This window comes from Colobus angolensis, unplaced genomic scaffold (genome assembly GCF_000951035.1).
Source record: "Colobus angolensis palliatus isolate OR3802 unplaced genomic scaffold, Cang.pa_1.0 Scaffold186, whole genome shotgun sequence".
Lineage (NCBI taxonomy): Eukaryota > Metazoa > Chordata > Mammalia > Primates > Cercopithecidae > Colobus > Colobus angolensis.
The window spans coordinates 3,127,202-3,142,506 of record NW_012114999.1 but is presented as its reverse complement, the minus strand read 5'-3'; the positions used below and the strand labels follow the sequence as shown (position 1 = coordinate 3,142,506).

At 34.2% G+C, this 15,305-nt stretch overlaps 1 protein-coding gene across 2 annotated transcripts in view; it reads left to right on the top strand.

Moving 5' to 3' along the window:
* The window catches only part of ARHGAP29 (Rho GTPase activating protein 29), an 83,687-nt gene that overhangs the window by 5,666 nt on the left and 62,716 nt on the right, over positions 1-15,305 (top strand). For both annotated transcript variants that reach the window (XM_011940012.1, XM_011940011.1), the window contains exon 2: positions 6,749-6,883. In XM_011940012.1, coding sequence (XP_011795402.1) covers positions 6,749-6,883 — 135 coding nt within the window. The remainder of the gene's footprint in view (positions 1-6,748; positions 6,884-15,305) is intronic.

Genomic DNA, 15,305 nt, shown 5'->3' with positions numbered 1-15,305 from the left:
GGATGATCTCGATCTCTTGACCTCGTGATCCGCCCGTCTCGGCCTCCCAAAGTGCTGGGATTACAGGCTTGAGCCACCGCGCCCGGCCTAAAAGATGCTTTCTAATTTAAGAGTGTATCACCTTTATATTATTAAAAAAAAAAATAACACTGACCTCATAAGTGGTAGCTTCTGATGAATTGTTTTTACAGGACTATAGTCAGAAGTAGTATGTTAACTTTTTAAAACAAATTTTATTGAACAGTTAGGTTGAATAAAAAGTTTTTATTGAATTTTTCATTAAATGAGAAGTTTAATACCATTAAATAATATATTCTGTTATGAGAGGTTCTGCATAAATTTACAAAGTCTTCATTGAAATCCTGTCTTGTGGGTTAACTCAGTTCTTTTCCCAGGGAGAATATACAGGAGGATGTGTAAACTTTTTTTTTCAGACAAATTGCATTGTTACTTTTACGACTGATGCCTCTTACGTAACTTTACAGTGTGCCAGAAATTTTGTTAAATATTAGAAACATTAAGCTGCTAGCCTCAGATGTGTACTGCTCTATATTACCCTAGAAATAAATCTTTTTAGAAGTGATTTCTAATGGATATCACTTAGATGTTAATGTGAATGTTAATAGATTATTGTTTAGTGACTAGAAGGTATGAAATGAATCTTTGAGAAACGAAGTATGAAATACAAATACCTCATTTACACCTGTGCCAGTTCTCAGTGCATTAGATTCCTCTTCTGCATTTGCCTAGAATGGTTTATATCATTTAACAATGTTTATAGTAGTAACTAGCATATTCACTGGAAGTTAAAGCCTGTTAAATTACAGATCGCAGAGTACTTGTCATTAAGCTTAACTTCTTCAACCATGTAGCAATATATCATAGTGATTAGGAGCTCAAATTCTAGACCCAGGATACCTGAGGTGGAATCCTCATTCTGCCATTTGCTAGTTGTTTGTAGCCCTGGGCAAGTTATTTATCTTCTTCCTTTATGCTTGTTTCTGTGTCTATTAAAAGGAGATTAAATGAGTTTATGTGTGTAAAACTCTTAGAATAAGCATTTTCAAATGTCAGTTGTCACTATTTTCATAATCCCTGGTAGCTGAATAAAGTAAGTTGCTGTTTCTCGGGCTTCACTTTTATCCTGTAACTTCAAAAGTCATTACAGCAAAAGGAGTTTCCTAGTGATAAGTTCTGAAACATTTTTTCTCCTCATTTTCATTGCTTTCCCTAAAGAGGTTAAGCTGAATTTAAAAGATTGATTTTCAAATTATTGTCAGTTTTTTTTAAATGAAAGAAAACATCATGGTTTTTTCATTTATTTACTTAAGCATTTCCATGAAGTATTGGCAATATAAACACTGGTATTTTGTTAATGCATGAGAACAAAAAGTGGAGCTGGCTAATCTGTCTTCACTTGATAAGTGGAATGAAGCAGAGAATCAATGACTCAGCTGGGTGAAGTAGTAAATTAAAATTCAGATTTCTGTATTACAGAGTGAGTAGAAAAGCAAACATTGGGATATAGAAGTTTTACTATTCTAGATAACTAGTATTAAGACTTTGGTTGAATTTTATTCACATCTATAATAACTTTGTAGTATAAATTAAATTTCATTACATTTACAATATGACCACTATGGCATTTGAAAATTATCTTGTATTTAGTTATATGACTCAATTAAGTACTATAACTTGAGAGGTGTAGAAATTTTTAATAAAACATATCCTGAATGACTTTCCTTTTCAGAGAATTCACCAATTTAGATTTTACGCAGAAAATGAAATTGAAACTTAAATGTAATGTCTTTTCTTCCTTAGTCAAAATATTGTGGGATCTAGCTATAAATGTATTTGTTATTGAACATGATTGTATGTGAGGCAAACCTGTTTTCAAAGGTAGTTTGAATGGCTTACAGAATTGCTAGTAGTAATTGCCTTTTATGTATATTAAGACTATAAAGTAGCTTTATTTCTATTTATTTGATATTCACAACAACCTTGTAGGCAAAACAGGTATTATCAATTGTGTTTTTACTGAGATGAATCTGAGGTGAGAGAGGCTAAGAGTTTTGTATGTGTTCTTTTCAAGGAAGAAGCTGATCAAGGGTTGGAACCCAGGTTTCTCTATCTAAATCTATTGTTTTTTACTACGTCAAGCAGCCACTTTCTTCAGTTTTGGTAAAAATGGAATTTTCTTTAAACCATTTATGGCACAGCTAGTTGAGGGCTTGCTGATTTATGAAGTTCCAACTGAAATATTATTAGGACATGCTCATGACTTCGTAGTTTACCCTTCTGCCCAAATATATAGGAAAGTTTATGAACCTTTGTGATTAGCATTTTCTTTATTTAGTCATCATGTTCATTTGTGTTGAATTGTGGGCTTCAGAAGGGTATTTAATTTCAGGAATTGAAATTCTTTATAGTGCAACTGAAGAAGTTTCTGAAACTTCTTACTAAAATAATTCTGATGCCATTTTTTAGTGTGTTAGTTGGGGACAACTTCAAGATCTGTTTATTAGGGCTACCTGGTAGGAAAAAAAGGAATTGCAAGTTTGTAGATCATTTGTGCTGCCACCAGTTATTAGAGTGTTTTGCAGTTGCAGTGATTTTTTTTTTCTTTTATTTTTCTTGAAATCCAGGGACAGATTGGATACAGTGATTCTTAAGAAAAACTATAACAGGGACTCCCAGGACCTTTTTACACTGTTAAAAAAAAATTACTGAGGATCCCAAAGAGTTTTTATGTGGGTTGTATCTATTAGAAATTAAAACTGAGAAAGTTGAAAAGCATTTAACAATTTTAGAAATATATGGATTTCTACATGTTTAATTTCCTTGATTCTGAGAAGACCACAGTGTTACTTTGGTTTATGTAGGCATTTAGGCCATTAGTATTTTGTAGTTTTTGCCCAACACTAATTTTGAGTATTGATGGTTGTTGTTGGCACTCTGAAAATCAAGCTCTTTTGGCCAGAGATTTAATGTTTCCTAAGTATATTAATACCTGAAGATTTTATTGTAAAACATTAGAACATGGGATAGAAATAACTTTCTTTTCTAAGACTAACATTTATTAGGTTTCAAAAAGAGGGCAGTGTAACTCTCTGTGATGAGAATCACTCCACCTTGGTTTTGGTTAAGTCAGCAGAAGTACTAGCGTATATCAGCTTTATTTAGTTATATATGTGCCAAATAAGAGATTTGGCTATACAAAACTGGGGAAAAAATAGCATGTCAGGAGGGTTCCATAGGCCAGGCGCAGTGGCTCATGCCTGTAATCCCAGCACTTTGAGAGGCCAAGGCCGGTGGATCACCTGAAGTCAGGAGTTCAAGACCAGCCTGACCAACATTTTGAAACCTTGTCTCTACTAAATACAAAAGAAATCAGGCGGGTGTGGTGGCAGGCACCAGTAATCCCAGCTACTTGGGAGGCTGAGGCAGAAGAATTGCTTGAACCTGGGAGGCGGAGGTTGCATTGAACCAAGATTGCGCTGTGACACTCTAGCCCAGGCAACAGAGCGAGACTTCAACTCAAAAAACAAAACAAAACAAAAGACAAAAAAAATAAAGGAAGGTTTTATGATTTTTTTACACTTATTCAAATTATATTATTTTCCCAGAAGTTTCCTTTATTTCATATCTACTAGATTTCATTTCAGAGCTAACCTATATCATTAACCTATTTCTACTGCCTTATAAAATATTACGTTGGTACAAAAGTAATTGAGGTTTTGGCTATGTATACATATATATAATTTTTTTTAGCGGCCAAATCCGCGATTACTTACTTTTCCACCAACTAAAAATAGTTGCAAACATTTATGAAGGGCCTACTGTGTTCCAGCCACTGTTCTAAGTGCTTTGTGTGTTTTAATTCATTTAACCCAATAACCCTGTGAACTAGCTACCTTATCTTCTTTTTATAGGTGAGGAAACTGAGGCACAGAGGGGCTAAGTAACTCACCCAAGATATCTCAGCCATGGAGTTAGAATTCAGTCAGGCAGTCTGGTTTCAGAGACTATGCTTTTCAACCACTATACTGTATTGCCTCAACTAAGTAAACCTACCAAACTAACATTACCAGTTACAAAAAAGAGAAAATAGTGATACTTATTAAATTAAGACAGTTGCTTAAACTGCATATTCACATTTTCCCTAAGAATTATAAAAATTGCATATCAAGTTTTAAAATTATGTTTATGGGGAAAATTTCAACAACACATAAAATTCCTAAAATATTTTACCTATTTGTATTTCATTTTAAAAATAGACTTTTTTAGAACAATTTTAGATTACAGAAAAATTGAGATAATAATACAAAGTTCCCATATAGTCCATACACTGTATTAACATCTTACATCTCTTAGAGTTATAGAGCCAGTGTTTGATAACTGGTAATAATGATGCATTATTATTATTAACTAGTGTCTATATTCAGATTTCCATAGATTTCCTCTAATACTCTTTATTATCTTCCAGGATCCTATCATATTACATTTAGTTGTTTCTCCTTAGGTCTTCCTTGGCTGTAAGCTTCTCAAACTTTCCTCATTTTTATTTTAAGGAATACTGATTAGGGGTTCTGTAGGATGGCCCTTGATTAGAATTTGCCTGATGTTTTTCTCCTCATTAGACCAGGGTTATGGGATATTGGGAGGAAGATTACAGATGTAAAGTGTTATTTTCATCACTTTATATCAAGGATATTTACCTTGAACATGATTTGTCACTGTTGATGTTGACCTTGGTCACCTGTCTTCAGTAGTGTTTGTCAAGTTTCTCCATTGTCAAGTTACTCTTTTTGTCCTCCCTTCCATACTACACTCTTTGGAAGAAGTTAGTCCACATAGGTCATATGTAAGAGAGTTATGTTTCACCTTCTTGAGAGCAAAGTATTTGCACACATTTTTTACAGTTCTTTTACACAAGAGATTTGTTTCTTTTCCCCTGTTTACTAATATATTCAATCATTTATGTCAGTGTGGACTCATGGACATTTGTTATGTACTTTAGGTTATAATCCAATATCACTTTATTTGTTGCTCACATGGTTCCAGCTTTGGCTATTGGAAACTTTCAGTTGGTTCCTGTGTACCTTTGACATGCCCTCCTCACTGTAGGGTGTTTTTTGTTGTTTGTTTTAGTTTTTTTTTTTTAAGTTCTTCCTTCCTTTCTGGCATTACAAGATGCTTGTTACTTGTCTTGAACATTTCTACCCTGGTCCTAGAATCAGCTATTTCTCTAAGGAGACCTGGTTACTTTCACTGGAGAATAGTATTAGAAACCAAGATCTGGGTGCTAGGTGTGCTTGTTGCTACTGTCATTTCTTTTAGGCCCTCTCAACTAACAAAGATATATATATATATTTTACATATAGATATATAGACATACATATTTTATGTGTATATTTGCATGAATATATTTATACATGCATACATATGTGCACATACATTTGTATGTATATATGTACATATGTGTATATATATTTAAATATATATATATGTGTATATATATTTAAATATATACACATAAATTTTTCTATATGTAGTCATACAGATGTGTATAAAAGATATAAATATGTATAAAAATATATACTTATATAAATAATATGGATGACTTCATACAGAAATATGTGTATATGCATACATGGGTCATACTGAATGAGTATGACCTATCACAGTATTCAGTATCACATTGAATGAAATAATATCCTTTTGTTTTTAATAGTGCCTAGCACATAGTAAGTGCTTAGTAGATACTAACTCTTATTAAACACCAATGCTGTGTAAGTTTACAGAAAGGAAAATTATATAAGAGTACCGTACTTAAAGTGGTTGTCTTGTGAGACTTTTGAGGATTACTTCAGGGATTAAAGGTAGGGTGATTATACTTTCTGATTTACTTGGGATGAAGATCATAGAATGTGATTGATTGTTGTGCTAGCATGACTGTGAGTAGCATCCACCTTTCCACTAGCAAAAGTATTTTGGTTTGAATGATAAATTATATAGTCATCTTATTTAAGGGGTAATAAAACTGCATCTCTCTGATCTAGGATGATGTAAATGAGTGGAGTAGGCTGGGAGAAAATGAATGGGCACTGAGAAGAAACTCATCTATCTAAGAGAGCAGCACTGCTCTGTTCCAGCTACTGTGGCCAAGGAGAAATGTGGCCCTGAGTGTAAAAGATTTTGATTTTTCAGGAGTAGGCAAAATCTGGAATTTGTGTAATGATCCCTCAATTTTTCATCATTGCAACTAATTCAGTTTTTCTAAAAAGCACAAAAACTCATTAAAGGTCTGTACATTTTATCATAGGTAAATTATATCATAATTTAAAAAATGTATAGGTTAAATGATCTTTATATGGCTAAGAGTTACTGGATATGTTAAAAAAATATATGATAGTAAAAGTATAAGACAAGGAAAACTTACCTTATAAAGTTGGCTCGAGGGAAGTCTGGAGCACATATTAAAACCGAGAAAGCTGAAAAATGTAGTACTTAAATTGACCATAACTGTGAGAGCCTTTGAAATCCTTAATGAATTAAAATGACTAAGGATTTTCTGAAGACTTTTTAAATTGTATGTAATTGCAACAATGAAGATAGAAATGAATGTATAGTAGGCAAAAATTGTGTGACTAGTGCTTCTACTTGAAATGTGCTTCAGATGATGTTTTGTAGTTTAGATTTGTGGAACTTTGCTCTGGAAATAAATTATTTTTTTTTCTTTTTAAAGACTGTTTTAAAGAAGTTATTCATATACGTCTAGAGGAACTGCTCCGTGTTTTAAAGTCTATAATGAATAAACATCAGAACCTCAATTCTGTTGATCTTCAAAATGCTGCAGAAATGCTCACTGCAAAAGTGAAAGGTAAGGAAGATATAGTAAGAGTGGGTTGCTGTGGGCAAAAAGGAGCCAAGTGATATATTTTAGTTTATAATGAATGTATAGCCAATTCCTCTCATTGCATTTGTGTGATGTATGTCAATAAGGAGTTATATATACTTTGATATTGAAATATTCCCACTAAGTCACACCTAAGGCTTTCTTCCTTTTAAAAACTAACTTTATTTGGCAGCAAATACTTTAAAAAGACTAACTTAAACCAAACAACTGATGTTTAAAATTTGAGTTTTTTATGAATGAGTGCATGCTCTTTCGAGGTGATTAGTGTACAAGAAGTCTTTGTTATGTGAGGACAGTTGGTGTTGGAGAGTGGTAATCTCTAGTGACTACTTAAAAGAGGGAATCAAATGCAGAAAAAGAAGGCTTAATTGGGACCTTATTTTAAAATGTGAAAATGAAATTAAAATTATAAAATAAGTTTGTCATATATATGTATCAGTGTGTGTGTATCTATAGCATATATATGCTAAAACTTAGCATGAAGAATTGGACCTTTATCCTCTGATGAAATGACTTTTGCCACTCAAAGTTGTGAAAATTATTCTGGGTTGCGGGATATAAAAGAAAGATTGAGAACGAAGTGAGTATTTGAGAAGAAATGAGATAGGAGGCAGGGAAATTAATTAGGAGATTGTTAGGAATAATGGGCTAGATGAGGGTTGAAGCTGAGGGCTTAACCTGGGTGTGGTAGTGGTCGAATGCGATTTGTTATATAAGAGGGAATGAATGTCAGTTTGACAGACGACACAGGTTGAATGTTAGTGGTTATGGAGAAGTTCGGTATTGAAGATGAGGACTTGGGAATTGTTGATGTATAGGTAGTGGAAAAGGATGACATCAACTGAGTGTGCAGAGTAAGTAGAGGACTGATGTGAGATCCCAGGGAGAGAGAGAAGATATAGAGGAATTGGAGAAACACCTAACAGGTAGGGAGTTGGACCTACAAGGAGGTGACATGGAATTTTAAAAGTGCAGGGTTTTAAGAAGTTATTATCAGTGTTAAATGCCACCGATAAGGTAAATGGATTCAAAGTAATAAAACTACAAAAAGTGACCTTTAGGTAGCAGTGATGTAGCAATCAGAGACAGACAAGGTAACAGCAATCCTGTGATCAATTCTGTGATAGAGGTATGCCTAGGCACCATGGGAGCACGGAGTGAGGAACTCACTCTAGGCTGAATGGGGAAAGGAAACTCTCCTTTGGGGAAAGGGATTGCCTGTCCTGAGTCAAAGGTCAAGTAGGCATTAACTGGACTGGACTGCGTGGGGATGAGGCTGTGCTACAAGAACTCTGGGTGAGAAGAACATGATGAGATTGGTGAACAGGATCATATTCGGAGAGGCTAAAGGGCATGCGTCAACGGATGAAGCAGGAAAAGAAAATAAAAACCTTGTCTACAAAATATAGTTCACATACTTAAGGAAACCACCCCACCCAGCACTTTTTGACACAGATTTATCATGTTTGTGTGGTTTCCTTTTTTCTGTATTTCAAACACTGAAAAAAATGTAGGTGATTTTAAATGGGAAGCATGAATAGCTTCTTCTGTCCTTTCAAAAATGTGCTTAGTAACCAAATTTGTTTCTAAATAGATTGTTTACAAGTACCATTTAACTTTACTTAGATAGGGAAATTTGCGTCTATAGATAGTAAAATTTCCATGCTTGGAAATAACGACCTAGTTCAATTGTTGTCAGTAGCTATTGTGTGCAGTCAGGATGTCCTGGGGAAGGAGTGCGCCTGTGTATAGTTGGTGTCCACATTCCAGAAACAAACTTGAAGAGAATGCTGTCTCAAATACCTTGAAGATATTTTTGTCTTTGAGGAAAAGTAATTTTCTGAATATTATTTTCCACTATTACTATCTTTACACTTGGGATTATTATTACTCTTTTACTTTTGTGCTGGATGACATTTAAAAGGGGAAGACTATTTTGTTGTTGGGAAACTTCCTCTGTTTCAGTAGGACTCCATGAAACTAGAACACTTTAAATATTGTGTTTTCTTTGTGTTAAATTTGTATGGTTTGTAATAAAACCTCTTTCCCTGCCCCAACTCTTACTTTTGAGGCCATTTAAAAATATCATTGATACTCCAATTGAAAAATGTTCAGCGACTTGAATAATTGAGGTCAAATCAACTTAATTATTTCATTTAATGGCAGTTTAGTTTTCAAAACCTGGAAAGGCAGAGAATAGGTAGAAACCATTTTGAGTATCTGTTCAGTGCCAGCCAGTCTAAGTGCTTTAAAACCTATAAATGTACAGTAGTAGCTATTTCAGAAAGGAAAAGTTTCTGGGACAGAAAGCTGTCTGGAATATGGGCATCCTTTATATTATTTAAGGTTTCAGTCTTTTTGTTTGTTTAAAAGATGGCATCTCACTCTGTTGCCCAGGCTGTAGTGCAGTAGCATGTTCATAGCTCACTGTAACCTTAAACTCTTGAACGCAAGCAATGCTCTTACCTCAGCATCTCAGCTAGCTGGGACTACAGATGTGAGCTGTCACTCTCCTAGCTGATTTTTAAATTTCTAAAATTTTTCACAGGGACAGGGTCTTGCTATGTTGCCCAGGCTGATCCTGAACTCCTGGCCTCAAGCAATCCTCCCACCTTGGCCTCTAAAATTCTGGGATTACCGGCATGAGCCACCACACCGGGTCCATCATTGAGTGTTTTTTTTTTGAGACAGTGTCTCACTCTGTTACACAGGCTGGAGTGCAGTGGCATGATCTCAGCTCACCTTAGCCTCCACCTCCTGGGTTCAAGCAATTCTCCTGCCTCCACCTCCCGAGTAGCTGGGATTGCAGATATATGCCATCACACCCGGCTAATTTTTGTATTTTTAGTAGAGATGAGGTTTTACCATGTTGGCCAGGCAAGTCTCAAACTCTTGACCTCAGGTGATCCGCCTGCCTTGGCCATCGAAAGTGCTGGGATTAGAGGCATGAGCCACCTCGCCTGGCCCCATCATTTAATTTTAACTCTGAGTATGTTTAAAAAACAGCAGTGACCTAGGTATATGATTAAGTTAGAGACCTTAAGTATGAAATGCATTTTTTCAAATCTACCAAACAATAGAAAAAGATGCAGAGTAACTTTCGAATCAGGGATGTGTAATCTTATTTGTATTACCACAGGTTTGAATGCATGAAGTGTGTCTGCTTCCTCTGTATAAGAAGTGAGAAATAGGAATCTTTACCTATATGTTTTATTTTAAATGTGGAGTTTACCTTCTAATAACTTTAAAAGAAAAATCTTTAGTTTTTTTCCCATTCATTCTAGTAGTGATTTGCATTTCCTGTGTGTCCTCCTGTTTCCAAGCAGGAAATTAAGTCTGACAAAATATTTGCAATATGGTAAGAGAGATACAGCCTGTTTTTAAAGGAGATAAAGGTATCTTCAGAACTCCGTAATTTATTATGTACTATTTGTTTTCATTATTTTCAGTTATTTTGGTCAATCTTATTTCTAATATAAATGAAAATAACCCTTAATTTAGGTTTTTTATGTTCTGCATTTTACCCTATATTTAAAAATTGGTAAACAAAAAAGAAAAATAAGTCTTAATTATGCCTTCAAGATTGTAGAAGCCTTATACTTCTGTTTTGAAAACTTGATTTTATTAATAGGCAGTTCACATGGAATGCAAATGGTGTAAAAGGGTGTTGAACGATGAAGTTTCTTTGTTGCCTTTGACTATTAGTCACTCATTCCTTTACCTAGATAAGCAACAACCTTTATTGGTCTCTTGTGTATTTTTTCACAGATATACATATACAAGCACATACACGGATGTGTTCTCTTTTTTAACCTTCTTTTTACACACATGGTAGTGTTCTGCTCCTTGTTCACTGTCCTGAGTTACCTGCACGGAAAGGGTTTCCTCATTCTTTTGTTACTATTTGTTTTTTCAAAGCTGTATGGTAATCCCTTATATTGATGTACTATAATTTATTTAACCAGTTAACTACTAATAGATGTTTGGATCATTTCCAGTTTTTTTCTATTACAAACAATGCTTCAATAAATAGTCATGCAAATTCCTAGATGAATAATTGCTGAATCAGCAAGCATGTGTGTTTATATTTTTTGATATTACCAGATGCCCTCAGTATAGGTTCTGCCCTTCTGAAAGCAGTGCTGAAGAGGCTGATTTCGTGTGCCTTTGCCAACAGACCTGGTTACAAAGCTCTGTTATCCAGTGTGATAGTGAAAAGTGGTATCAGTCTAGGTTTGATTTGCATTTCCCTCATTCTGAGTGCAACTGAATATCTTTTCATTTGTTTCAATACCATGTTTACATCCTTTTATGTTAATTGACCTTTTTTTAATCTGTTTTTCTTTTGCTGGTAGGTCTTCTTTTAGTATTGATTTGTAGAAACTGTGTGTAAGTAAAGTAGTAAGTAAGTAGTCTTTGATTCATGTTGAAAATTTTTTTTACTTCGTTTTTCTCTTTTATTTTTGCATTAACATTTTTCAGTCTTTTTTATGATTTCTGGGTTTTAAGTATCAGGAAAGACTTCTCTGCTCTGAGATTATAATAGAATTCTTGAATGTTTTTTCTTCTGATGTTTCATGGTTTCATTTGTTGAAGTTAAGTCTTCAGAAACACTTTAAAGTATCTGTAAGCGTCTAGTAAGTTTAGCAGGTAATTCATCTTTTCGCCACTAATTTGAGGTGTCATCTTTATCATAAATACACTACATTCTCACATATATCTATTTCTGGACCTTATTCTGTTTCGTTGGTTTGTTCAGTTGTATGCCCAGACCACTCTGTTTTTATTGTGGTTTTTGTGACATTTTAATATATAGTAGGGATAGCTTGTTTAGAATTTTATTTTTTCCATGAAGATTTTTGAATTGGCTGTTTGGTTCCAAAGTATACCTACTTTTTTTTTTTTTGATGATTTGAGTTAAATTTATAGATTAAATTAAGGAAAATATACATATTTAGTATTTCTATCCAAGAATATAATATGTACTTTATTTCTTCAAGTTGTCTTTTGTGTTCCTCGGAAGCAACTTAAAGTTTTCATTAGGTAGGTCTTGTAGCTTTTTTGGTTTTTTCCCTGTGTATTTTATTCTTTTTTTCCCCGCTTTTCATACTTTTCTTCCATTGTATCTTTTAATTAATGATTTTTGAACTGTGGGCTCTGACTCCTGACATCAAGTTAGTGGATTGTGACCAGCATTTTTTAAAAATGAAAGAGAATAGAAAAGAAAAATCAGAAGCAACACTTATTATATAAAACTTAAGTATGTGTCAGAAATGTTATAGGTGTTATATAACTGATTATTATGTGTGTATAGAATACTCAGTCATGATGCAATATGTATTTTTTCCCAAGGTTGTGATCAAAAACATTTGAAAGTTGCTGCTCTGATAGGTTGTATGAATGAAAGCTATTCATGTGATTTCTTGAAGAGATACTAAATGTGTCTTAGGGCTTTGTATTGTGATTTAGTAGGGAACTCAAGGGAGGCAATTATCTAAACCTTAAGCAACATTTTAATGAGCTTTTGAAGAACTATTAATAGAGGGGATGGAGTGGAGACAGAGACACCAGTTAGGTTGCTAAGTAGTTCAGACTAGAGGTAAAACATGGGCTTTTAAATTAAATCAGTGGCAAATGGGGATGGAAAGGAGGAAAAAAAATTTTAGAGGCATTTTTGAAAGTGAAGCTAACGAGCTAAGGATGGTATGGAAAATAGCAGGTGGAAAGTAGGAGAAGAAATATATCAGCCTATTAGAAATGCAAATCGAGCTCAGAGGTTAAAACTAGACAGGTAGTTTAGGAATTTGTTCCCTCAAAGGTATGGAAGTGGATGAGATTCTGCAGGGATAGTGTATATAAAGAAAGCCAAGATGAGAACTGTAGAGGCTAAGTGGAGAAAGCTCTATGAAGTACAGATTGTGTACAGATGGATGTTGAGCAGAGGAAGAGAGCTTGTGTTTATTGAATCCAAGCACTGTACTCTGGGTGCTTCACACTTGTTTTCTCAGTCATTCCTCTCAATAATACGCTGTTTTGCTTGTGAGAAAATTGAAGTTAGGTAATGTATCCAGACTAACACATAAAGTAGTAGAAACCAGATTTAAACTCAGGGCTGAAACTCCAAAGCCTTATATTACTTTTATATCACCTCTCATTTTGCAGATATGGAAACTGAGGCATAGAGAGAAGTTTGTCCAAGTTTTGCATATATATTAAGTGGTAGTGTTGTTGAAACTTGCAAAAAGGTTTAGTAGCTTGAAGACTTACAAGAAAAAAGACCTCTAATTTTGACTGATAGGAGGTTATTGTTGACAGTGTTTTGTGTTATTATATGATAATAGCTAACATTTTTGAACATCTTCTATGTAACAGGCTCTGTTCTGAGTTCATTTAATCTTCACAACAGTTCTTGAAGTACATAATTATCCCCATTTTATAAATTAGGAAACTAAGTTACAGAGGGGTGAAGTTATGTAACATTGTAAGAGAGAGAGTTAGGATTTAACTTAGGCAGACTGACTTCAGAACCCATCCTCTTTACCAGGGGCTGGCAAACAGGCTGTTGGGCCAAATCTGGCCAGCTGCCTGTTTTTGTAAATAAAGGTTTATTGGAACACAGTTAGTGTTATTCATTTATGTATCATCTATGGCCCCTTTCGACAGAATTGAGTAGTTGCAACAGACTGTATGGCCTGAAAAATGTAAAATATTTACTACCTGGTCCTTTATAGAAAAAGTTTTCCAGCCTCTGATAACCATTAAAGTGGGTGTAAAGCCAAATCTTGAATGTAATGTTAACTTGGGAAGAAAAGCAATATAGGCCATGGTATGGCCTATTTATAGCAGTTCAGTAGTGAAGAAACGGTAAATGGATTGAATGGTAACTTTAAGGAGAAATATGGTAAAATGAACATTTTTTTCACATAGGAAAGATTTGAGTATGTTAGTAGCATAAGAAAAAACGTCAACTGAATAGGAGATAATGAAGCTGTGAGGGAGGAGTAAAGTTGGTATAGGATTTTGGAGAATGTAGGAAAGAATAGGAATATTTATTATTGGAAAGGAGCCAAAGACTGTTCTTTGAAACACTGAGCAGGAGCAAAAAAGATAATTATGTTAGATATTAGAAATATAGGGTTGTTTTGAAGTCAGGCAAAGGCATTAGGAATAGGAATTTTCATTAGGTGGCTATAACTTCACTCAAGTAGGGATGAAGATAAGATTGTTCAAATGTTGAATTGATTCAATAATTATTCTTTTCACTACTCAACGGTTGTTACAATTATTATTTTTTAATCTCCCTGTCATGTTTAGTGTGATAAAAACATCTAAGAAAGTAAGAATAATTATACAATTTTGGATAGTGTTATAAACTATTTTTTTAGCAGGTTAAAGTTAGGGAATACAAGTAGGATTTACATTGTTGATGGTATTATGTTATAAATTACTATTTAAAGTCTACTTTACAGTGTATTTTTATAAACAACTTTATTGAGGTATGATTGTATAATAAACAATGGTACAATTTGAAAATTCTGACATATGCATCATATTCCTGTGAAATTGTTATCATTCTACCTGTATCTCCTGGTCCCCCCTTTCACAAATTTTGATATGTTGTTTTTTCATTTTTATTCTGCAAAATCCCTTTTTTTAATTTTTTGAGATGGAATCTTGCCCTGTCACCCAGGCTGGTGTGCAGTGCTGTGATTTTGGCCCACTGCAGTCTCCTGCCTCAGTCTCCTGAGTAGCTGGGATTGATTACAGGAGTGTGTCACCACCCCCAGCTAATTTTGTACTTTTAATAGAGATGGGGTTTCACCATATTGGCCAGGCTGGTCTCGAACTCCTGACCTTAGGTGATCCTCCTGCCCCAAAGTGCTGGGTCAGAATACTTTTTAATTTCCTTTTTTCTTCTTTGACACCTGGGTTATTTAAAAGCGTGTTATTTAGTTTCTAAATATTTGGAGATTTTCCAGAGATCCTTCTGTTGTTTCTAATTTAATTTCATGTTATCACAAAAAATATTTTGCCTCATTTGAATCCTTTTAAACTCATCAAGACTTGTTTTATGGCCCATAATATAGTCTATCTTGGTATTTCAGTGTGCATTTGAAAAGAACATGTGTTTTGCTTTGTTAGGTAGGGTGTCATATAAATGTCTTGTCAAGGTGGTAGATAGTGTTGTTCTAATCATCCCTGTGCTTACTTGCTTTCCATCTACGTGTTCTGTCAGTTATTACGAAGGGTTATTGAAATCACCAGTTGTAACTGTGAATTTATGTGTTTTTTGCTGTGTTTTTTAAAGTATTTTCAAACTCTGTTTATTAGGTACATAAATATATGGAGTTATGTCCTTTTTTTTTTTTTTTGGAGACAGATCCTT